This window comes from Seriola aureovittata, chromosome 12 (assembly GCF_021018895.1).
Source record: "Seriola aureovittata isolate HTS-2021-v1 ecotype China chromosome 12, ASM2101889v1, whole genome shotgun sequence".
NCBI lineage: Eukaryota > Metazoa > Chordata > Actinopteri > Carangiformes > Carangidae > Seriola > Seriola aureovittata.
The window spans coordinates 14813224-14838695 of NC_079375.1; the positions used below are offsets into that span (position 1 = coordinate 14813224).

General features: G+C 37.8%; 4 protein-coding genes across 4 annotated transcripts; 2 read left to right on the forward strand and 2 right to left on the reverse strand.

Annotated features, from left to right (window-relative positions):
- Nucleotides 1-117: 117 nt before the first annotated feature.
- ppp1r7 (protein phosphatase 1, regulatory (inhibitor) subunit 7) lies at nt 118-6303 on the reverse strand. The gene is made up of 10 exons (XM_056392226.1): nt 6192-6303; nt 5296-5391; nt 4998-5053; nt 4632-4697; nt 4272-4402; nt 3913-4075; nt 3641-3757; nt 3429-3533; nt 3212-3298; nt 118-2477 (listed from the first exon to the last, which is right to left on the reverse strand). The coding sequence occupies exons 1-10, from the start codon at nt 6244-6246 to the stop codon at nt 2301-2303; spliced, it is 1053 nt and encodes a 350-aa protein (XP_056248201.1). The 5' UTR covers nt 6247-6303; the 3' UTR covers nt 118-2300.
- A 2846-nt stretch (nt 6304-9149) lies between these two features.
- On the forward strand, nt 9150-13569 carry LOC130179110 (uncharacterized). Its single transcript, XM_056391871.1, has 6 exons — nt 9150-9467; nt 10417-10599; nt 10705-10956; nt 11948-12046; nt 12373-12390; nt 12824-13569. The coding sequence occupies exons 1-6, from the start codon at nt 9401-9403 to the stop codon at nt 12907-12909; spliced, it is 705 nt and encodes a 234-aa protein (XP_056247846.1). The 5' UTR covers nt 9150-9400; the 3' UTR covers nt 12910-13569.
- Nucleotides 13570-14199: 630 nt separating this feature from the next.
- cdc20 (cell division cycle 20 homolog) lies at nt 14200-18164 on the forward strand. The gene is made up of 11 exons (XM_056391151.1): nt 14200-14738; nt 15081-15292; nt 15399-15541; nt 15626-15722; nt 15817-15942; nt 16197-16393; nt 16621-16715; nt 16814-17051; nt 17157-17282; nt 17407-17524; nt 17654-18164. Exons 2-11 carry the CDS (start codon nt 15103-15105, stop codon nt 17830-17832), a joined length of 1509 nt encoding a protein of 502 aa, XP_056247126.1. The 5' UTR covers nt 14200-14738; nt 15081-15102; the 3' UTR covers nt 17833-18164.
- Nucleotides 18165-19903: 1739 nt separating this feature from the next.
- On the reverse strand, nt 19904-23650 carry elovl1a (ELOVL fatty acid elongase 1a). The gene is made up of 8 exons (XM_056391154.1): nt 23342-23650; nt 22485-22579; nt 22109-22299; nt 21922-22002; nt 21666-21722; nt 21438-21543; nt 21142-21281; nt 19904-21041 (listed from the first exon to the last, which is right to left on the reverse strand). Exons 2-8 carry the CDS (start codon nt 22543-22545, stop codon nt 20733-20735), a joined length of 945 nt encoding a protein of 314 aa, XP_056247129.1. The 5' UTR covers nt 22546-22579; nt 23342-23650; the 3' UTR covers nt 19904-20732.
- Nucleotides 23651-25472: the final 1822 nt, after the last annotated feature.

Sequence of the window (25472 nt, forward strand, 5' to 3'; positions counted from 1 at the left end):
CCTCTTTGTTGTAAATTAAGAAAGTTACAAAAAAGTTATGGAGTGAGGCCCTCAGTAATACATGACTATTCTGTTGACAAATATAATAGCTTATACATTAAAGCTACATAGACTTGCTATTTAACTAGTGTCATTTTATTGTTATTTGCATAATACATTCAGTTTGAAAACAGCATCAACCAAGTCCAAAACCTGAAGACTCAGTTCTAACAACAGTGAGCTAATAGCAATTGGAGTAATTGCTCATTCAATGACCACTAGAGGTCAACTTATCTTCATTACAGTATATCACACAGATCTGTTGTGTGCTGCGGCACAAACAAGAAAAAACAATATCACTTTACAAAGGGAAGGTGATGATGGCACTGATTTGCTACATGAGATGTCCAAACTATATTTACAAGTACACAAAGTGACAATTCCAATTATAAAGTAACTTATGTTAAAGCTGAATATAAAATAACATTACATTCATATCAATAATGCACAATGTTCTTCAGTTTTGCTGATGGTCTGATATGGGCTCATAAATGTTCTACAGCTAAGTAATGATAATCATTGAATTTAAAAAGTTTGTTCCACAATTTCTATTTCTTTGACAAAGAACAAATGGTCAGCTATAGAAACCTATGATACAAACCAGGAAGTTCTTTTCTTAATTGCAAAGGGAGATTCAGTATTAACTTGGCCCAATTTAACAATTGGAGGGCCTGCTACAAACCGAGATGAAATGAATTACATAACGCTCTATCTTACACAGAAAGCACTTAGTTTAGCACTCTCCATGTAAATGCAGTGATGCGCTGGAATCTGCACCATTTTGTCATGAGACCTTTTAGCCCTGAGGTGGGAAATTAGTTTCATATAAAAGATGCATCACTTTTTAATTTTAAAAGGGAATAAATCAAGTGCACTCAAGCATTATATACAAGAGATCACAAGAAAAAGTCATTTACTTTTGGTTTAAGGTGGTAAACATGGCCAATAAATAATTATTTTTAAGCATTATCAAAGGTCAAATGAGAATAATACAGAATGTGTCACTGTAGTGTCTTCAGTAAATCTCAAAATGTAAAAAAAAAATTGTCTGTGCCAACAGCATGAAGTAATTTATCTTACATTAGTTAACATCACTGACGTGAGACCAGTCCTCCCCTTAGAAAGCAAATTTACTCTACATTTTACTGTAATCAATTAAGCTTCCCAAAATCAAAAGACAAACAAGGCTGTAATCTGTGATGTATTCAAGGTAAAAAAAAAAAAAACAGCCAAACCAGCAAACAAACAAACAAAAAAAACAAACAAAAAAAGGGTGATGTACCACTGATTACAAAACCATCTTCATAAACGTGTTAAATTACTTCACATTCTAATGAGCTTTATTTTACTGCACAGGTCAGTCTTGTTAATCTGAAAATTGGCCTATGAGCTGTAAAATATCTGGAACAAGGAATAGACATCAAAATGAGCCCACGATACCAGTTTATTAAAATGATTCATCAGTTTCCGCTGATATGTTTTCCATAAAAAGATTGATGTACGTAAGTGCCACTTAACTAAACTGCTTCAAACTGCACGGCGTCAGTATGGCATCTTAGGCTTAATTTTTGATGTTTCTGTGGCTGCCAAGTTTGATAACTGGGGCAGTTTTGAAGCATGATAAACCAAACGAGACAATAAGTAGTATTGTGAAGATTTAAATATATAAATTCTATTTTTTCATGGGCTTTCCCTTTAATGTCAATGCTTAGTTGTTCATTTACTCACTGTGTACCTTGTAAGAACAGTCTCATCCTGTACAACCAAAAAGAATAAACTCTCAAAGTCCCTCAAATATTATGACTACCACTCTTTTCTCTCTTATGTTAGCAGTGCAACTTCAACGACGTGATAAATGAGATTAATTTCTTATTTTGCTGATGGTCACTGTATGATTGAGGAAAGAAGATGTCTCCATACTGTGTCCTACATGCAAAACAATAAAAGAAAAATAAGCGCGGAGGATAAATGAGGATATGGGCGTCGGGTACTTTCACAGTTCATATCCAGCTTAATAAATAAATAAAGCTTTCACACAATAGCATAGATCAAGGTGTGAATGAGTGCATACATGCATACATGTATGTTGAGTGAGCTGTGGGTCAGTTTCATGTTGGAATGTACATTTGTGTATGGAGTGACTATATGATTCAGTGAGGCCAATGTGTTTCAAAATTAATTTTGTTTCTGTAGGCAGAGTAGGGAGGGAGGGAGGTGAGGGAGAACACTGTGAAGTTGGCAGGTGAGTTGTATACTGCAGTTTAGAAGCGGATGAAGGTAGCGTCGATCTGGCGTACACTGGGCAGCGCCAGCATGATCTTTCGCCGGTACTGTGGATCCTTCTGTAGCGGGTTTCTTTCAAGATAGACCGTCTCCAGAGACTTGGCATTCTTCAGCTCATCGAGATCTGACCAGTTATCTATCTGATTATCGTTCATCTGGGAAGAGAATGAAAGAAAATATAGCCAATCAGAAGAAACAATTAGTATTGTCTTAAATAGCAAGAGCATTTAAATAAATAACTTATGTTTAATAATAAAAAGATACGATTAATAAGACTATATTAAAGCATTAATCGATCCATCAATTACCGGGTCAAATTAAAATGGGGCTATCAAAGACTAATCAAGCCAGAAGATAAAAAGATACAGTATATTAAATAAAGACTATAACAATATAAAAGAAAAACATATAAAAGCTGTGGTAGAAATAAAACTTACAATGCGGTTTTAGAAAGGAATTTGTAAAAAACAGCAAGTGTATATCTTGATTGACTTTGGGTTCCCATTTTCTTTTCCATTTGTCAACTGTTATATAATATAATAATATAATATCTTTATATTTGTCTTCCCTGAAGGTCTGGTGGCAAACCTAAACTGGTGCACCATGGTAAGCAGTAAGAGCTCTCAATGGCTATCACCTAAAATTGTTAGTGGTGTATGCCCATGTAAGCAGCCATGAAACTTTCAAGAAATAAATGGGAGGTAAATGGGTCTGTCAACAAGAAATTGATGAATGAAAATGAAAACGTTGATTTTATTTATCGTTACTATGGTTCAAATCCAAATGTCTGCTGTGTTAACGGCCTTCTGATGAGACTTTAGGTGCTCTGTAACAATCCAAAAAAAAAAAAAGGTAAACATTTTTGTCCAACTTCACAAATGATCCATACCCAGAACTCCTGCAGCTCTGTCAGATGGTTGATGTTTTCAATTTTCTTTACTCGATTGGCAGCAATGTCCAGGGTTGTGAGTTTTTTCTGTGAGAGAAAGCAAACAGTTTTTGAATGTGCAGAACAAACTTTGTTGTACATGTTTGCATAGTTAGCAAAAAGCATGATGGACAGTTTGGCATTCAGTCCTTTCAGAAATGAGCTGTCTATAACTCACATTGTTCTCCAAGCCCTCAATGACCTCAATGCCATTGTGGCTCAGATACAGCTCTCTCAGGTTGACAAGGTTCTGCAGACCCTCGATTTTAGTAATACGGTTACTCTGAAAATAAATGTACACAACATTAATAACCAATGTGTCAGTGTACATAATTAAGTGTAATCATTGTAACCCCATCCATGTGCTGAAGAAGATTTGAGTTAGAATACCTGAATGCTTAAAACAGTTAGGTTGTGTAAACCCTCCAGATTCTGAAGCTGAGTTATTTTATTGGTGCCAAGAAACAAACTTTGCAAAGACGCCAGTGTATCCAGGTTCTCTATGATCTGTGAACACAACAAGAGACACAAATAAACATGGTAAAATGAAGTCATGATTATTTCACTTACGCCCTAATGTCACAGCAACATGTTATGGTATTCATAGCATATGCCACATTTACAAAAAGGTTTAACCAAACTTCTCACTGCTTATGTCTCACCCGGATGCGATTGGAGCCCAGCTCCAGCATCTCCAGGCCTATGAGATTTTCCAGGTTGGCAATGCTGCTAATTTTGTTGTGAAGAAGAAAAAGTTTCTTCAGCTGAGTCAACTGCTCCAAACCCTCCACCTTCCTCAAAACGTTGAAGGACACGTCAAGCTGCCTGTTGATCAGTCAAACAGATCTCCACATTAGAATAAATTGTACTTGAGATGTGGGCTCTTTGTTCTATTATATCAGCCATATGAAAAATACTACCACTATCCCAATATCACTTTATATCTACTTTAACAACATGACTCTTTGGCTGGAACTTCTGTCATATGTGGGGAAAATAGAGACAGATTTTTCACACTTACTCCAACTCTGTGAGGTTGTACAGGTTCTCCAGTTTGCGGATCTGATTGTCATAGAGATCTAGTTCCCTCAGTGCACTCAAACTGTCAAGGTTTTCTATCTTTTTGATGAGGTTCTGTCGTAAGGAGAGTGTCTGTATAAATACAGAAATGAAAGAAGGCAATTAAGTGATACAATCAATAGCTTGATTTATGATAGACACCAAACTGTTATTTTTTTTTTTTTTTTTTTAGATATGATTAATAGAGGAAAAAAACACCAAAATTGTTCCTAGTTTTTCTAGAGAGGAAAAATAAAGGAATGACTCCTGCTTACCATGCAATAAATGTTGTATTACTTCATCACTTACTGATGTTACTTACTTTAGCCTTTTGTAGCACCTCCAATCCTTCAATCTTCCCAATACGACAATGAACAAGATCAACATCCTAGAAAGAAAACAAACAGCTTAGGATGACATCCTGTCTATAAGTAGTATGTGGGTAGTAGTAAGTAGTAAGTAATAGTGGTTGTTATTTAAGTTTTATAGGAGACAAAATAAGGCTGCAGTGATGAAACCTTTGTAAGAAAAGAAAATAATTTTTAAAATACAGCGGATGTGTTTTTTTTATATCCCACCAAAAGTAGTCATTACAAATAAAGGACATTTTACTAAAAATCAATAAATCATTAACTTTCGACAGTAGCTACAGCTGAACAGCAGTAATCTTTTTAGACCATCTTCTAACCTCTTCCTCTGGGTCCAAGGTTATGGTGTCCATGTCAACTGGAGACTCTTCTTTACCTTTAATGAGGGCAAGATTAAATCAGATAAACTAATGAGGCCAATGCATCAAGGTAGGGTATTAACAAACAAGAAAGGCACAAAAAACTTTTAGAAAGCAGTTGAAAAGATTGATGGTTATGTAATGCTGTAATGTAGATTAAGTAGCTTGCTTATTCATGTCAGAATAATAGCAGCTGACAGACTGATTTGTTAAATGTGGCCATTTCAATGTGGCTGTGCTGTGCAATGTGATGATTTACTTGTGGTAGCAGGCTGATTGGGGTCCACATCGCCATTGATACTCCTCCTCCTGGTCTCATCATCACCAGACTCCTCAGACTCACCCCTCCGGTCCACTACAGTCAGCAGACGAAGAGAAGGTTAATCTTACCATCCAGATGCAGAGCTTTCGTCTCATTGTCTGATGTATCAGTGGCAACTTTAGCTGATGCAAATGTAATATGATGCAAAGAGCAGGCCCAGCCCCATCTGGCCCACTGAGAGTTTGGGGGTGTCATGTAGAGCATCCAGCCTCTCTCTCACTGTTCCCGGGCTATATACTATGGCTAGCCCATATTTCTGCATTTAGATACATGCAAAAATTGTGACAACAAGAACAACTGTGGCCAATGTATCCAATAACAACTACCAATGAATAAATCTGTTACTGGTAAGTGCTATGGATGTGGTGCCAGCTGTATTTCCAGCTTAGAGACAGCTTCCAGGCTAAGGTTAGCTCACTTACATTGACACACGCTGCACACTGCTAACCATGTTAGCTTGCTAGTTAGCTGACCAGACAACAGAAGACAGGTTTACGAGCTAAAATTGGAAACATGTGATATGGGGGGACATGCTACATTTAACATAAAATCCAGTTTCAGACCATTAGACTACAAAAAGCAGTTAGAGAAAGTGAAATGAGTCATATGTGGAATAGCAGGACAGGGTGAGTTGACTGAATCACGTCAGCTAACGAGTCTTGTTGTTAGCCTGTTAGCTCGCTAGCTGGACAAGGATGGAGGTCTGGTTAGTGACAAGGAGAAACAGTCACCGGATGTGCTCATATAAAAACAGACACGTTTGTCCAGATAAATGTCGGTTTACCTAGATAACGCAATCATGACACGGCTGCATCTTTTCTAAATTTACTCACCTTCCATTTCTTGAAGCTCTCCAACAGACAGGGAAGCCATGTTTCCTGTAAACATTCCTGACAACCGCTCAGCCAATCCGGTGGAGGTTCATCCTGCGGCTAGACACAAGAGGGCGCTGCGTCACACTAAAAACCATGCTAAAAACGGAGGAGAAGTTAGCATTCAGTATATTTACACCATGAAATCAGCAGTTGTGGAAAGTAATCAAGCACCATTACTGTATTTAGTTTATTTTACATTTACTGCTAGAGCTCAATTAAAATAAGACCAAAAATGAATACAAAGGGATATTAAAATAGCATAAAGAGACTCCAAATAACTACAGAGACACAAAATTGTGAGCAGTCAGTGCAACTATAAAGCTGCTGTGTGTCTTTCAGTCTGGAGCTCCCACATTGGAGGTCCTTTTACATGTCAGTGCATTGGGGCATATTCTCTCATAATACATCCATGATAACAGATTAACATTTTACATACATAACATTTGATCAACAAATAAAATATGATGCATTATTACAGATTAGGAAGAAGTAGGCCTAGGTAAAACAAGCTCCACCTTGACCACGATCATAATGATCCCATGACATAATATAAAAAGTAATATAACTCTGAAGGGTGCTAATCTGCATTATGAATACTGTCACTCCTTTCATAACTTGCCAAATACATAAAAGTTCAACTGGTATCTCCAGTCCCTAAATTCATCCCATCCCAAAGTTTGTTCTTTTTTTTCTCTATTTAGTATTTTATTGGTTCAGATCATTGTACAGTTTTGAACACGAACACTTTTTAATTTCCACTGCATGTTTATCCAGCACCATGGCTGAATTTGGTAAGAACTACCATATATAAGGACGATGCTGTGCATATACATTAAAAAACTAAAAAAGAAAACAAAAACACATCATTTTAAGTGAGCAGGATCACAAGCTTGTGAAAGCAAAGTCTACAAAAGGATGAAACAGACTGACTTCTAAAATCCCCTCTCTCTGTGAAGTCTCCCTGCTCTCTCACAGCAGACTGTTTATACATCCACTTTCCATTTGTCCTGCATGCCTTCCAGTTTAAGATTATTCTTGTAGAGGAACTTAGTCTAAAGGTCTGTTGATGACATGACATGGAACACTTTATATGTGCACATAACACACACACACACACACACACACACACACACACACACACACACACACACACACACACACACACACACACACACATACACATGCAATAGATTAATAGATACTGTAGATACTAGCTCAAAATATCTAATCATTATTATGCTCCTATGTCATTTGTTTCTGATAACATAAACTCTTTATGTGAAAATAGGCATGAGATATGATAAAATTAGGGACATACAATAGAATTCATACTTGACCTATTATTTGGATAAGCAGGCTGAGAGACAGAGATGAGCAGGATGTTCCTTATTATCAGACTAGTGAAAAACAACAGACTATGTTGACCAGGGTAACAATAAGAAAAAGTTCAGAACCAGAGGTTTTTGCTTACTAAGATGTAGAGTGACAACATGCATGTTTAACTGGGCAACTGGCTAAATATTATTGGACACTACATGTCATGGAATCATTGACAAGGCATCAGTCAGCAGTAATATTTACTGATTAACATTTTCAAAACAAAAACCAGAATGGGTAATGGAGATGGATGGATGGACTAAGTCCTCATGAATTTATCTTGAGCCTACACTGAGTTATAGTTTTGCAAACATTTTGTATAGCCAATATTTGGCCCTGAGCATCACCAACAGCAGTGTTACACATGCTCAGAGCCAGGGACGAGAAGACCATCAACATACTTTTTTTCCGGTGGTTTCCAGTGTCTGTGCAGGTTCAGGGTCACCCCTGAGAGGTAATGTGACATTATTAACAAAATTAATCAAATTAATCAAATCCTCTCCACAGAAACACAAGAAACAATGGATGCAGAGCTTTAATACAACCCCAAAAAGAATGCTTAAGTTATATGAACACCTGAAACCTGGAGATTCTGGCTCCTATGTGTTTCGGGGAGAATATGGAGGGAAGAGCTTTCAGCCAGCTAGTCATGAGGCTCAGCTCTTCTAAAGATATGCTGTCATGGTCTGCCCTGAAAGGACTTTTTTATGTTTGGACTGTTTATTTCCTATTTATTTTGAAATACTTACCTTGTGTATCCACTGTTTGTTTATTTCCTGTCTGTCCAGTTTCCTTGCTATTGTGATTGTTTGCCCTGCCCTAAGAAAAGTAAGAAATAAAGCACACAATATTTCACTCTGAAATGTAGGGGAATAGTGTAAAGTAACATAAAAGAATTTTACAAGAATTTGGACAAAATTCCTCAACATTGTATTTAATAGCCTTATGCAAATACTTAGTAATCCTCAGTGGTGGATGTATTCAGTTACTTGAGTAAAAGTGTCAATACCACACAGAAAATACTCCAATACTAAAAGTCCTGCATTCACACTCCTACTTCAGTAAAAGTAATTTTCAGGAAAATGAAACTGTACTTAAAGTAGCCTATTAAAAGTATTCATTATGCTAAACAATTGTTTAATTCTATAAATATAGTTAAATGTTATACTATTTGGAACCAAAGCCTGTCATTGTATTTTGTTCTACTGAGGTAGTTGCTGTATAGGCCAGTGTAATATTGTGCTGAGATGTTAAACTTTTTGTTCTTACTGTTCAAACTTACATTGTCAGTTTGCTCCTAAATAATGCCAAAACAACCCTGTTATTGCGGCTCTGTCATTACCCGTTGCCATGATGGAGGGTCACTTGTTACTATGGTGACCAAGTTGATTAAGCAAACTAATATCACCTGTTGGGGTTAGGCAATAGGTTAGTAGGCTTGCCATCTCGAGCAACTATAGACAGGTATTTGGTGGGTCTGGCGCATGAACCCTGCTGTACAGGATCTGTTGGTAGGATTACCAGTCACGGGCTAGCTACATTAGCCAATCAGATGCGAGACTGGAGTACATTTAAAACAACTTCGTCGAAGCGAAAGTGATCTCTACACTGCAGTCAGTGAGGAGCAGAGTCCTCCCGGTGTCTTCTGTTGTCCTGGATGTGATGTGTTACTAGCGCACTGGTTACGCTTAAATGGCTTAAAACAATCCTGTCTATTTATAACTGGAGACTTTTGTCCTTCCTTGACGGTTGAAGACTGGCTGAATTTTGAGCTGCAAGTAAAACTAGAAATGCATCGTCTTGGCATTCTTGTGCTCATGCTATTCCACTTATCACAGGCTTTTCCTGTTCCACTAGGTAAGAAGCTTGTCTCTTTGCATTGCATTACTTTCCAGGGTTGATAGTAGATTAGTTTAAGAAAAAAAAAACCAACACAAATCTGAAAAGTTTTACTCTGTTTTACTGGTTTAACGCATCTACGTTAATTTAGCCTTTACAAATGTTAAGAAGACTGGTGGCTGATGTTCATATTGTAGGTGAAAAATAACAAACTACTGTTTTGCTTTACCCTCGAGTCATTCAGTTTGGTAAGACTTTAGGTTTTTATTCTTTTACTTTTCATGGAATCATAATAGATTATTCTACAACTGGACACAATCATATACACCTACAAAATGTCAACGTAATATCCCTAGATAAATCTTGTCTAAACTAAGTGTTGCGTTTTTGTCACTGTCAGAGAGGTTTTGGTTTAACTCCATGGTTATTTATGATAAATTTGAGTGGTGTTGCAGCATATTGACAGTTTTAAAGGAACAGAAAACCTCCCAATAATTAACTTTAATAATAATAATAATAATAGTTATTATTATTATTATTATTTCTGTTTAGACAGTGTTGTATGTGAATACATTAGATGGCACAGGGGTGCCTGGCAAAGCTGGTACTTTGTATTTCACTATATTTATTTGACAAATGCAATTACTTTCCTTTTAGTAATGCAACATCCACATTGCAAATGCATCAGAATGAGTGCTTTTACTTTTGGTTTTACAGTTGGTTTTTGTTTCCCCAAGTGCAATTTTTAAGATGGAACTACTTACTTACATGACCAATTTAACATAGTTTCAGACCTACTACTACTTTTACTTAAGGATTTGAGCATTTGAAGTTACATTTGAAGACTATTTTGCATCACCTGTTACGTTACTTGAAAAAAAGTCCTACAGGGACTCAAAGCCTACTGCAACATTTTGAGTCTGCCTTCTTTTTTCTCAGTGCATGTATTTTGGTTGTCTTCCATTAGATACCGTCTTAGTTCAGGTCCAGCAGTGGGTAGTGGTGGGTGCTCAGCGGATCGAGGAGCAGGTGCTTCTCAATGGAGTCTCTCTTACTGGCACAAGCCAGGAATTCAACAGCATTATCAAAACCATTTCAACTGATGGGCTTCCTCTGACTCTTATCAGTGTCAACCAGTCTTCAGTGCTAAGTAAGAAAGTAATCATACATTACATATAAATGAAATGATCAGAGGCCATAGTCATAGTTTTTTTTTTTTTCTTTTTGTTAATAGCCTTTATCTCACTCCATATAGGAAACCACACTATTCGTCGCTCTCGTGAATGCATACTGGAGGGGTCTAAGTTACACTGGGCAGACCGTGTTTTCTATGATGGAAAGCCCTATCTGACTCTGGACCACAATGACACATGGACAACCCAGGTACCACAAGCATTCGCCTTCAAAGTCTTGTGGGACCAGGAGGTGCAGTATGCAAGGACAGGCCGCCTTCAAGAGGAGTGCATCAAGCTAATGAGAGAATTGAAGCTTTCGGAGGAGCAGCCAGGTATGTTTTCTTTTGTGGCTTTTGAGTAATGATTAACTTATCATGCTTTAAGAGTTGTGGAGTCCAGTAAGAAGTACTTTGCCTGCAGATGCTATTTAGCTCCTAGTGCATATCCTCTTTTTTTTTTTTTTTTTTTTTTTTAAATGATGATATGCCAACTGTTGATACTTCAGTTTTGTGCTGTGGCCACCAGCTGCCAATATTTACAGTCAAATTACCAGATCAGGAACATCTTTTTGAACATGACAAAAATATATAATGGTATATTGGATCCAAAATCATGATGAAAATATATAAATGATAAGAATAATAGGGTATACACTAGGGCTGAAATTTTATTTATTTTCATTGTTGATTTATGTGATTATTTTCTCAATTAATTGATCCATGATTTTAGTCTTAAACTTAAGAAAATATTTCACAAAATACAGAAAAATGTCCATCCAGTTTCCCTAGAGTCCAAGGCAATGTCTTCAGATGTCTTTTTTTTTTTTTTATTAGCATTTATTTTGAAACAAACTGAAAGACTAGCAATAAAAGCAGTGTGTCTGTGACATGATTAGGCGGGGGCAACTTCAGTGCAAGAGAGGACCCATCCATTCTACATTGTTCATTTGTTCACTGTATTCTCACTACAGTGTTGGTGATAACAGACTTAATACACAAGGTTGGATAATCTGTCCTGGGTCCCCAGCTGAGGTTCTCTGGTAGTATTGACTCTGAAAAGGTTGAAAAGTAGGAAAAAATGCTTGAATGCTGCTGGTGGCTGTGGATTGTGGAGGCAGCTGATGGCATTGACTCTCAGTCATATGAGGCAATGTGTGTTTTTAAAAAAAAAAAAAGAAAAAAAAAAAAGAAAGGTGATACTAAGGAAAAACACCAGTCTGTCCCCGTGATTGCACTCCATCTCCACATACAGGCTGCACATGTTTTACAGTAACCAGTTTTGATGACAAGCAGCCAAGTTACAAATTTTTAATGTTTTTCTTAGTTCCAAGGATTCCTTTGCCTCAGATTTTGATCCCAATCTTGGCGGTCCTGGCTTTTACCGGCCTAATCATAATCAGCCTCCTCCTCTCCAAAAACCAGGGTGAGTAAACAAGATTTTTTTCTCATTTTCTCAATGAAGTTTTACAGTTTTTAATCGGTTACATTCTCAAAAGCTCCCTTCATGACACAGCAAAATGATTGATTTTCAAGAGTGGAACAGTCTTGTGTTTCATATTGTCATTTAACAGCAGGAACTATTTAATGTTTTCCTTGAGTGTAGTACCTCAGTTTAATACCTCATAAAATGAAGTATAACTTGGCTTTATTTTTATGTGTCCTGTCACATGATTGTTGATATGGTGCCTCATACTCACGGGGAAATGTAAAGCATAGTCATGTGTTTTGTCTTTCTCATACTCTGTCTAGGTTTGAGGCACCCTGGAGGTAAGAAAACAACAACCCCTGTGTTTTCCCTTTTCCCCTGTCTCTGTAAGATGGATAGAAAATATATGACCTGAAATGGTTCAAAAATCTAAAACAATTTCTTTCCTTTTGCTTGATAGAGTTACTCAGTAATGAAATGGAAACAGCATACCCTTTGGACTAGACATGTTTTTTGTTTTTTTTAAGGCGTTTGTGTGCCAGTCATCTGGTTTTGACCATCCTGAATCACTGAATGATAGTTAAAAGTAACACGTCACTCATGACTGACTAAGCCTTTCCAGGTCAGCCAGTTAGTCATGGATGATAAAAACTTTTTTTTAATATATATATATATATATATATATATATATATATATATATATATATATATATATATATACTTGATAGTTACTCAGTAATGAATGTTAGAACTATTCTGTGCTCTTGTTTGCAGGGGTTCTCGGCTCCATAATACATTACCCAAAAGAGATGACTGAAGTGGGTTCAGAGATAAAAGGCGACGGCTACAGTACCTTGTAATTCAGAGCACAGCTACATAACAAGCTAATGTTTGAGCTCTCTTCTCTGTTTCTGCTGTTGAACGTCTACTTACTGATATGACCTGTGTTGACAGTGTGACATTTCAAACCCTTGCTACACTGTTGAGTTACAGGCCACAGTATTATATGCACTTTAATATGCATGTATCACACTTTACAGCGGCACTCTGTGTATATTTTTAATATTTATGCATACACACAATGTAAATATGTTCACTGCCTGCAGCAATGCACAAGGTCTGAAAAACCTTCCCGGTTTGATGTTTTCACATTTCTTTTGAGATATTCTGCTGCATATTGTGATTTTCTATGTTCTTTCCAGTTCATGTAAAATTTAAAAAATGTTTAATTAAAAGTACTTTTATGCATGTTTTTTTTTATTGTTATATTTTTCACTTGTGTCAAGTTATCGTAATCTGTTGTATTAGGACAACAGATTCTTTATTCTGGACAGGGTGATTGCATCTTTGGAAGTACAATCTTCTCAACATAATTTTTAGAGACAGAATTTCTCTAAAATGTAATGTAGAGGAATATAATGTATCATTTGAGCTGCTAAGTGGGTCTGTGTACTGCCAGCATGTATCCTTTGTGGTGCTCCAAAGATGTGAACAATAAAATGCTCTTTAAAGTGATAAAATTGTGTTTATTCACACAGATGTTAGTCTGTCATTTTATATTTCTCAGAACCTGTATTATTCTCTTTAAATATGACACGAGGTGTACCGATTAGAATAACACCCAAAAAATAATGGCTCTAGTTGTATTTCTTTGGGCTTTGATAATGTTTTAGAACCTAATTGATCAATCATTTAATCCCATTAATCTAGTGAACAGAAAAATACCTAATCATAATCACTCTTGGTCACAGATCAAAGACCATATAACGAAATGCTTTGTTTGACTTGATAACGTCTCTGGTTTTAGCTTTACTATGGCAAGAGCATTTAGTCTTCAATCGTATTTAATTTGTCATGTAAAGGACAAAGGAGAGCCTCAAATGTTTGAATGCGTGAACAAACATGTAAAGTTCAACATATTAACATGAAGTGAATATATGAATGACTCAACCATTTGTTAAATGTCTTCTTTATGATAATTTGACAGTTTATCACCAAGTAATGCTCATTATGGCAACCAGTCCAGGGCAGTCTAATATGACTGGATCCAAAAGTATCTAATAAAATGCTTATGATAGGTTAAATTATGCACCACTAACAATATATTGCAGATATGCATTAAAGATGAAATTAAGAAATATTCTGGGCGAGGGAAAGTTTTGGAAATGCCCTGCTGAAATCCGAGCGATACATTTGAATAAAGGTACCTTATAGAGGATTCACTTCATACTTAAAAATGCCTATGATTATATGTCTTGCAAATTACAACGTTCAAACTTCCAATAATCAAATAAAATGCATTTAATAACTGACTGAACCAAAGCAACCTACAGTAAATCAAAAATCCTCTGTCTCTGACTAAATCTGTCCTCAGAAAATGTAAACTGATGTAGTTTTTATTTTTACGTCACACAGCTTCTTCCCTACCCTGACATCATCTTTGTCCAGTAGATGGCGATAGATTTTTTGGGAGAGGAAAGTTTTCTTCAGACGTTGATCTCGCAGGAATCCTCATCCACCAATCACATGAACGTATTCGTAAACGTTACCATAGCAGTGCGAACCAATCACCGGAGCGTTTTCAGACATTTAAACCGTGTGGCGTCATTTTCGCTGAATTCAAACTGCAGCGGCAGAGGACAGAGAACGGCCCGAGTTCCTCCTGTGCACCCCACGTTTTCTGAAAGAGGTGAGCTCAGTTTGTTTATTTTGAAGCGGAAAAGGTCCACTTTTGATTTAGGTATTCAGCGGGGTTTTCGACACGACGATTATTAAACTTAAAGTTGTTAATGCTACGGGATTTAATGCTAACTTGTGTTTGTTTACTGCGTTTATTACGTTGGGTTAACGTACCCCGGTAACTGCGAAAGTGATTTTAGCTAGCGTTGTTTTCTTAAAACGAAATTCAATGTTTAAAGTAGTGCTAACGTTACCTCTGAGGTCTTGCTAACAAGCCTTAAATTCAATTTAGGTCCGTTACTGTTGCACATCAGATGAACGCTCTTTAATAATTGTTTGCCCTGGTTTCCAGGTCGTGTGAAAACCTGGATAAGATGGCGCAGTTTGGGTTTGAGAACGACATCCACAGTATTTTGAAGCTGGATATGCCCATCACAAACGCTCCCATGGCGAGGTGGCAAAGAAAGGCCAGCTCATCAAACACATCCGCCTTGAACGGTTTGTCGCCTGGAAAATCTGCCAATGTGTCGCTAAGTTCATCAAAAACACCGAGCAAAACACCAGGTACTGTGTGCCCACTGTATTTATGCAACGTCAGTGCTAACAATGTGCGCTTATCACTGCAAGTGCTAACCGCTGGGTATAATATATATATATTTTTGTATCTTAGGCAAAAATAAAAAACAAACGCCCTCTAAGATGGGAGGCGACCGCTTCATTCCCGTCAGAAACAGCAAACAAATGGATGTGGCAAGTTTCCTGCTCACAAAGGAGAATGAGCCAGTGGACACAAACAATACAACGGGAACATCAGTAAGATATTTTGTTTGGATGCATCTCTTTATGATTCCCTTGTAAATTAAGCAGCTTATTGAGCAAAGCTATCTGTCCTTAAAGGAAAACCAGAAAGCCTGGTCTATGTCACTGAATGGATACAACATTGAAGATGCAAAGATCCTGCACCTGGGAGGGAAACCACTGAATGCACCAGAGGGTAAGGATATTTGCATGCCAACACCATGCATGGCAAGAATATTGAATGAATATAGAAAGTGAGGATTGTTAAAAATGATCTGTCTAATTTACAGGATATCAAAACAACTTGAAAGTCCTCTACAGTCAGGGTGCAACTCCGGCTTCAACCAAAAAGACGAGATACATATCTTCAACGCCTGAAAGAATCTTGGACGCTCCTGAGCTTCGAAATGATTTCTGTAGGCTTTGCATTTAAAGTGTTTCCTAATAGCATTCATGCATGTTGGTATTTTATTTGGTGCAATATATGCATAACTCCATCTTGGATTCACAGCACTGAGGATGGAAATTTATCCAACATCAGCTTTTATACTAAATCTAAAGATTTTTAATAATAGATTTTTCTTTCAGTATACGACCAAGTATTCATTTGGGACCCTTCCTTTTTCCTTTTTTTTTTTTTTTTTTTTTTTTTTTTTTTTTCCCTCCCCAGATTTAAATCTGTTTGACTGGAGCAGTCGAAACATTCTTGCTGTGGCTCTTCATAACAGTGTTTACCTGTGGGATGCCAGTCAAGGCGATATCACTCTTCTCATGAAGCTGGAGCGTGAGGAGGACTACATCTGCTCATTGTCCTGGACCAAAGAGGGAAGCTATCTTGCTATTGGCACCAGTGATGGCAAAGTTCAGGTCAGTGTGGTGATGAACACACCCCTTTAGTTCATAAGGACACATGACTCCCAAAGAACTGATTTTGATATTTTGTATTTAATATATATATATTATATATATATATATATATATATATATATATATATATATATATATATATATATATATATATATATATTTATATATATATATATATATATATATATATATTTTTTTTTTTTTTTTTTTTCCTTCTCTTTTTTTAGTTGTGGGATGTTGAAAACCAAAAGCGTTTACGCAGCATGGCCAGCCACACGGCTAGAGTTGGTAGCCTGAGCTGGAATGACTATGTTCTTTCCAGGTACTGTTTTTGTTTTTACCTCTCTGATTTAAAAACAATTCCAGTGGTTTGTTTTTGTTGGACCCAGATGTAATGTGTTCTCTCCTGTCCACCCCTAGTGGCTCTAGATCAGGACACATTCACCATCATGATGTGAGAGTGGCAGACCATCACATCTTCACACTCCATGGTCACTCACAGGAGGTGTGCGGGCTGAAGTGGTCTCCTGATGGGCGATACCTGGCCAGTGGAGGCAATGACAACTTGGTGTGTGTCTGGCCCCGTGTGCAGGAGGGCAGCGCCAGCAATGACGGCCAGTCGGTCCGCTGCTGGAGTGAACATCAAGGAGCTGTAAAGGTGAGCACCTTTTTATTACTCATACTACTACATAACTGCTTGACATAAACAGTCTCTGCCATAGATGTAAAATGTGACTGTCACTTTTGGATGTTATTATTGTAGGCTTTGGCCTGGTGTCCATGGCAGCCAAATATCCTTGCATCTGGAGGTGGTACCAGTGATCGTCACATCCGTATCTGGAATGTAAACAGCGGCTCCTGCATCAGTTCACTTGACACTCAGTCCCAGGTAATTACACATGATTAGACCCTTGAGTTTCAATGATAATTCTGAGAAAATGTACTTCTTAATTTGGTCTATGAATTTATTTAACTTGGATGTGACAACATGCATGAATAATTTTGCATTTCAGATCTCATCACTGATGTTTGCACCCAACTACAAGGAGCTGGTCTCTGCCCATGGATATGCCCACAACAATGTTGTTATCTGGAAGTATCCCTCTCTCACTAGAGTCGCAGAGCTTGCTGGTAAATAACTTAAGACTGGACTGACTGTGCTTGCTCATTCATACTTTACTTTAAAGGAAAACTCTAGTGAACTATACTAATGTACTTTATGCTTTCTGTTGGCCTAATTATTCATTTTCTTTATCTTAGGCCACGAGGACAGAGTTCTCAGTTTGACTCTGAGCCCAGACTGCTCCACCATTGCGACTGTTGCTGGAGATGAAACTATTCGCCTGTGGAAGTGCTTTGAAGTGGATCCTGTTAAGAAGAAGGCCAAAGACAGGATGGTCAAATCAACTAGCAGTGTCATTCATCAGTCTATCAGATAATTTCCTTTGTTGTGATTTGAGGTTTTTTTTTTTTTTTTTTTTTTTTCTTTTTTTTTTTTTTTGCAGAATGAATTTGCAAGTGTTTTATTTAATCAACAATAAAGATTCCACCCAGTGTTTTAGCCATAACTGGATTCTTACTGTTCCTGTTAATGGTATAATGGCTTGTTCTTCTCAATTGTTTACCATATTGGCAGACCTGTATAAAATACAAGTGTTGGCCTTCAACACTACTGTTCTGGAACTCTATTTATGACCTTCACTTAGCTTATATTGTAATCAGGATGCATTGTATACAATGGGCTACGCTATAAATAAATGTTTTAACCTTTGATGTGCTTCTCTCAGTTAATTAGCATGTATTACTACTGCCATGCTGAAAACATATGGCTAGGACAAGCAGTATTTTATGAGTTTCTCTCCACCAGTGACATTTATCCTGCAATTTGTTTCATCTGGAAACAAATACTTGTACATAAAGCTTGTTTTGATTCCCAGTCAATCAGACTGAGGTCTACAATGCACTTGTCTCCTTTGCACATGCCACGCATCTTCATTAAGATGGATAGAAAGTTAAATATGACATGGGAACAGCATACCCTTTGGCTTAGGCATGTTTTTGATTTTTCAAGGTATTTGTATGTCATCTGGTTTTAACCATCCTGAATGACAGTTAACAGTAGCACCTCACTTATGACTGAATAAGCCTTTCCAGGTCAGCCAGTTATGCATGGATGATAAAAACTTTTTTTTTTTTCCATACTTGATATAGATACTCATGGGGAAATATAAAGCATAGTCATGTGTTTTGTCTTTCTCACACTCTGCCTAGGTTTGAAGCACCCTGGAGGTAAGAAAACAACAACCCCTGTGTTTTCCCTTTTCCCCTGTCTCTGTAAGATGGATAGAAAATATATGACCTGAAATACCTCCAGTATGGATCTGGACCTGATGCAATACAGATCTGGGCCAGATCTGTTATGGATTCAGTATGGCGCAAATATGGATCTGGGCCAGATCCAGTACAGATTTCAGATGGATTTTTTGAATCTGGGCCACAACTGGGTCAGCTCTGGGCCGGATGAAGATTCTTTTATGGTAATCTGGCTAATCTGGGAAAGTAGTTTGTAGAAATCCAATGTCTGTTTGTGGAAAGAGGCACAAGTTCACTCTTTTCCCAGTTAAATTTATAACCAGAGAGTTTTCCAAAATGTTTAATAAGATGAAGTAGGGGGGGATGGAGGAGCTGGGCGGCATAAGAATTAATGTGACACTTGCAAAAAGAGTTTATTTGACAACCAAGAATTTGACAAGTTAAAGAGATATGATGTGAAAAAGCAACCTAGTAGGGGATTAATCTACATAATAGAGATCCATTTGACAAAGTTATCACTAAAGCCAAAGTATTTTAGAGTAGAAAGTGCATATTTACATTCAATGTGATCAAAAGCCTTTTGGCATTAAGAGCAGTAATGGCCATCTCATCTTTGTGATTCTGGTATAAAACTTTAAAAAGATGATGGAGATTGATTGGTCAGGATGGACTGAATCTGCTATGTATTTTGAAAGTCTGTTAGCTAAGATTTTACTTAGAATTTTCATTTCAATCTCATGAAGTGAGATTGGTCTGAACGGGGACTCGCTGGCAGCAATATCATGAGAACTACATGTGCTCATTTATATTTTACCTGTTTTTTTCATTTTGGCTAAAGGTGAATGTGTGCCTGTGCAATTTATACATTATTATTTTTTCCACCAGGCCTCTATCAGAATCTTTGGACTTGCATAGTGTAGAAAATCATAAAATATTATTTTATTATAAACTTTTTGGTTTAACAGGAGAACAATGACAACATAGTTAACAGGTTAATCTATTGAACATCGTGAGGATTGATTGAAACATAAAAACGTCACTTAAGTAATTTTTGTGGAAAATATCAGGCCCAATTCTAGGCTTGCGGTGCTTCAAAACTATATCATTCTTCTGCTGTCATTGTGCACATCTGTAATCAACAACAAAAACACTGTTTATCAATCAGTATATACATGCGTCTACAGTGATATTCAGAAATAGCCATCTACAGCATTCTTTTTATTTAATTCGAATGTAGTAGTAAACACTGAGTGTGCTGACAGAACAGAGCATACAGCATTGCAAAACTCAGAATGTATTAGTATGGATGAATACACAAAGCAGTGTATATGTCACTACCTGATTAAGCAAAATGTGCAAAATGCATCAATACTGTAATATACAGTATAACATTTGTTTTCCACAATTCTTAAAATTGAAATACTGAGGTGTGCTATGTTTCTTACAAAGTACACACCATAACTGCTTTCCAAATGACACAAACCTTTATCTAAAATGTTTTATTTCAAATGATAAATAACAACAGAAAAAAGAAAAACTAAATATTTGACATTTACAATGAAAACCTTTTTGCATTAACTTTATAGCAGTTATTTACATGGTTTACAAGTCTTCAGTGGAAACTGTGTGATCCTTCCAAGCAACAAACCTGATGCCAGCCAAACATTAGTGTACGTCAAGCTTGCGTGGCTCAAGCTCGAGTTGAAGAATACTATCAGTGACAAAATGAGCACCAGTCGCCATACAGTGTGCGTCACACGTAATAGTGTTCACAACAACTAACAAACACAATGTCACGTGTAGAGATCACCAGCAAAACACAATATGCCATTCATATCCCAAGAAGTGTACATATATTTTCAACAAAGACTAGACTTATATAGAACTTATGAAGTTTTGGAAGAAGTATATTGGAATCTGTGCCCCTCCAATATGCTGGATAAGATATGAATGATGAATGACATATTGATGATGGCCCTATAGAGCCGCCATGTGTTCCTCTCATCCAATCTCCAGAGTCACTTCGTTAGATTTCCTTTACTTTGCCCAGGAAGATTTTGCCGTTGGTGTTGTGGGTTGCGTTCCCATTCCCCAGGTGTTTCCCATTGGCCACCACAGTGATAGGTTCACTGGTTGAGCCATTCAGTTTTGGCTTGTCGTCCTTGACAGGAAGTCGTTTGCCCTTTATGTAGGCCTGCACCCAAAAGTTGGAGAAGAGGAGGAAGAAGAAGACACCATACATCCAGATCAAATGGATCCACATGGGGACCTGGTAGTCACATTTCTCCATGAAGTAGTACTGGCTGATGTGTATGGAGACCAGAACAAACTGTGTCTGTAAAACAACAGGCAAAGGGCAGGTGGTTATCAAAAATATCATATTAATATTAGTCATTTCAACACAAACAAATAGCATTTTAAAAAAGCGGACGTACAAGCTGGATGGCAGTCATGTACTTCTTCCACCAAAGGAACTTCTGGAAGCGAGGTCCTGCAGCAGAGAGTCCATAGTAGGAGTACATGATAACGTGGACTGTTGCATTCACCATGGCATGGAAGGAGCCCATTCCTCCAACTTGAGGAGAAAGACACAGGAAATTATATGTTTAATTTGAGGATTTCTTTCAGTGATTTTTTCAAATGCATTTACCCCTGTTTTCAAGACACACCTATGGACACAGTGTAAATTTATAAAGAATGTTAGATTGATATTATGTTGAGGAAACCTCACCAGGAGTCAGGGTGATGCCCCACCACCACGTCCAGGGCATGAAGGAGTGATGGAATACATGGAGAAATGTGATCTGGGCTTGTTTCTTCCTCAGCACAAAGAATACCTGGAATAAAAATCAGTGAAGCTCAAGTTAACATGCACACAAGATATATCACACGGGGTCAGACAAGTTATAAGTCACAAGAAAAGGCAAAAATGTGTTTATAGAGATGAAAATGTCCTTACTGTGTCAAGGAGTTCAATGTACTTTGAAAAATAAAATAACCAAGCCACTCGAATCATCTGTGGGAAGGAAAAGAAGAAAATAGCTGTAATCTCAAATATCCAACCGTGAACAACCAAAGAACACAAACATTTATTTGTCAAACCATCAGAACAGCAGTGAACTGAATGTAGCTTTTTAAAGTTTGCTTTTCAGGCCACAACAGGTCAAATAAAGTGAATTATATAGAAGCGAATGAGGAACCATTTACTGACTTACCCTAAGAGCCTGCGGGCTGTTGGAGCGGTCAATTAGGTCACATCTCCACGTATAGGTGGTACCCCATCCAGACATCATGAACTAGGTGTCAGATACACAGCAACAGCTTTTATTAACATCGACCTTACACACAGGTACAGGGATGCGAGTCAGTGAAAAAACTCCATTTGTCAGTCATTTTTCTTACCTCATAGACTATGTAGGCGTTCAGTAAAACCATGCTAAGGTTGTAGATAATCATGGCTGTATTAAGGCGGAAAGGTTTGCGGTTTGCCATGAGGCGAGGCCCAACGTACACCGAGAGGAAGACATAGGCCAACAGGAGGGTGGTCATCTGTATGGGACTCTGCATCAGAGGGTAGTCTCTGACTCTGGCATCTGGAGAGGGCAAACACATATACACACATACACACACACTCATTATATCAGCATGTTAGTAATGATCACTTACATGGATAATTAGGAGGATCAACTGTAAATTCAGTCCAGTTTTGGACATATTCATGGCATAATTTCAATAAAACAACAGCACAAATGCTATCTGATGAGACAAAGACACTTACCAGTTCTCGACTGTAGATAACTGTGGAGTTTTAAAATGTTTGACGCAGCTTCTCGCAGCATGGTGACTGCTTCCTTTTTCTGTTCTATTAAACCCCTGAAAAATATGAGAAGACCAAAGACTCAGAAACCGGGGAGATGAAGACCTGATCTGTAAGTGAGGCTGGCTGGGCAAGGTGAACAACTAAGCCACCCATCCACCTGTTTTCCCACTGACTGAACAAACAGGAGACAGCTGCACAGGCTCATCAAACAACCCCGAGTGGCATAATGTACATGCTTTCAAAAAAAAAAAAAAAAGAAAAAAAAAAAATACACTGGGGCAATCTGTACAAGAAGCTTTCTCCATCTACATCAAGTGGAGTATGTAAGCTAAAATCCTCACTGTTTTAGCACTAATTCTGCGCTTCATTCAAAAGGAAATTCTTTTATTTAATTCAATAAGTCAAAAGAGAAGAATTCTACAGTAGCAAAATATAAATAAATGAGTGTTTGATGAAGGATTGTGAAACATCTGAATTCTGCTGTCAGTCTAAAAACAATGAAATACTCTCATGCTGACTAACAGAGCAAGTCAAACAGGTGAGGCAAAGAACTTGGCCCATACGGCCAGCCTAGCTGAGCTACTAAGATCTGGGCTGATTATGGATTTCGAGGGAAAAACAAATGAACGTGTTCAAAGCAGCAGAATGAATGCTTTGTTGTCAATATTAATTCAACACTAACCTGAATGAGTGTCTGATCTAACCACAATACATTCAAAAGAAACATTTTTAGCAGAGCAGCACAGACACACATGATACTCGGGTATAGCTGGTAAGGTAACATCCCTGTGCTGCATTCGTAGAAAGTGACTCACCCGCTGAGCACAAGTCCTCAGCACTCACTCCTGAACAGCTAAAACAGGCAGCACTCAGCCCGGTGGATCCAACAGATCAGCAGCACCACCAGTGAGAGTGATCAGGTGGAGACCAGACACATGCAAAGCTAGTCCGTGGGTGGTAGCCTCCAGCAGTCTTCAAGTGTCTAATTTAAGACAAAATTAAAATAAAAATCCAACAAGATCTGAAAGTCTCACAGGTAAGAAATGGGGAAAGACAGAGAGAAAGCAAGAGAGAGGTGTGTAAAAGTGAGAGGCTAGCTATGACAAATATGGGACTGAGCTCATTCAACTCAATTTAAACCCCAGGGCACTACTACAGACCTTGCTGGTTTCAGGACCACACCCTGTTTCAGTGCTAAGCTCCACCTTTCTATCCTCATTTAGCCTGTTGGTGATTGGTCTGTCTCATCAATGGTGGTGAAGGGGATGGGGTCAAAGAGTTGCAGGACCCTGGTTAAAGAAACCAAGACCCAGGGGAGAATAACCCCTTTGCAGGGCAACAAAAAACAATTGATAAACATATCAGGATGAAAAAAATCTAGCCTTATGTCAAGGATGAAACTAATATGAAGCAAAGAATAGACTGAAAATGTTGTAGGTTAAACATTTATAATATCTGACCTTAGTAAAAGTAATGATTTCACACTGCCACTCCAAAAATATCTGATCATTTCTCCAAAATGTATTTCAAAAATATCCCTCAAACATTATTTGGGCTAAAGGTAAAATCCCATACATTCACAAACCTAACGTCACATCATGCGTTGCCCATCCCTTTTGCGTGGTGGCACAGAGGGGCTGGGTTCCTGTCCAAGCCTTGCTGACGAGCGCTCCTGTGTCTCTGGTTTTACCTGTTCCCCAAGCACTGGCAATGAAGGGCGTGAGGCTTGGATAGAGCTTGAAATTTAGTCCTCAACGTGTATGTTAGACCAAAAGGTTGGCTGGAATGAAAGGAATCTGTGCATGAGTGAGAGGGAGGGCGGAAGCATAACTGTCTGTTTACATATTGTTTGGCAGTTTATCACATGGTCGTTCTACCATGAAGCGCATGCATGAAAACACAGACATTTAATCATTAAAAGTGGAATATTGCACATAAATCTCATAATTAAAAAAGATGAAAAGGTGAATTTTCATTTGCAAAGCTAAAGGAAAGAAGAAGTGTGAGTTTTATTCACTTTCAAAAGATCTAATATAAGTTAGAACCAAGTCATGCTGTAGACAGCAAATAGATAGAAAGCAAAAATACAACACACTGAGTTTTGTGCTTGTATGTGATGCAGTTTAGACTCTGACAGTGCATGTGATCGGTAGTGAGCTATATTTTTCAGAGAAGCCTTAACATGTGATCACCAGGATACTTAATGGCCACTTCAAGGTGTGGCTCTCACTCTCAGGTCAAAGAAAATCTCAAATAAAAGAGAAACTGAGCTTTTTAACATAATGAACAGTTCAGTTTCAGTCACTGATCTCTGGGGAGAGTGAGGGGAATGCAGCTGTTTACACAACAAGCATTTCTGTAGAAGAGAAGCCGCACGGAAAAATGTTTTTTTTCCAGAGCTGCTGCATTTATGTACATGTCGCTCATCAGCTGAGACTCTGGATAATAACATGCTATCTCGTCCATAAGTGGTTGGCAAACTGACAAAACCTCAATATGATGAACCTCAATCAGTCCAATAAAACACTGCCTCTGTTTAGCCACTACACTGTGCAGAGGAGCAGTACGACCAGTCCTCACTGATATGTTTTTGGCCCACATTTTTGACTGATGGAGATTTGAGACATAACCTGGACATGAATGTGAGTTGTCTCCAATCACATCATCAGCTGTTTTTCATAGCTGCCATATTATCTCACACTACAACACACTCCCTGTTCTTCTTGGACTTGTGACTGTTTAACATTGACTTAAGTATAGGTTTTGCCCAATAGCAGAATTTATCACATAGAAACTAACAAACAACAGGACAACGTGACGTTGTCTGGAGACTATAGTTCTCTGCCCAGCAGCAAAACCAGAGAATAGGCATAGTCCTCGAGACCAACTGGTTGTCTCCAATTAGCCAATTGTGATAAATTAGACAGGATAGATTCCTCTGGATGT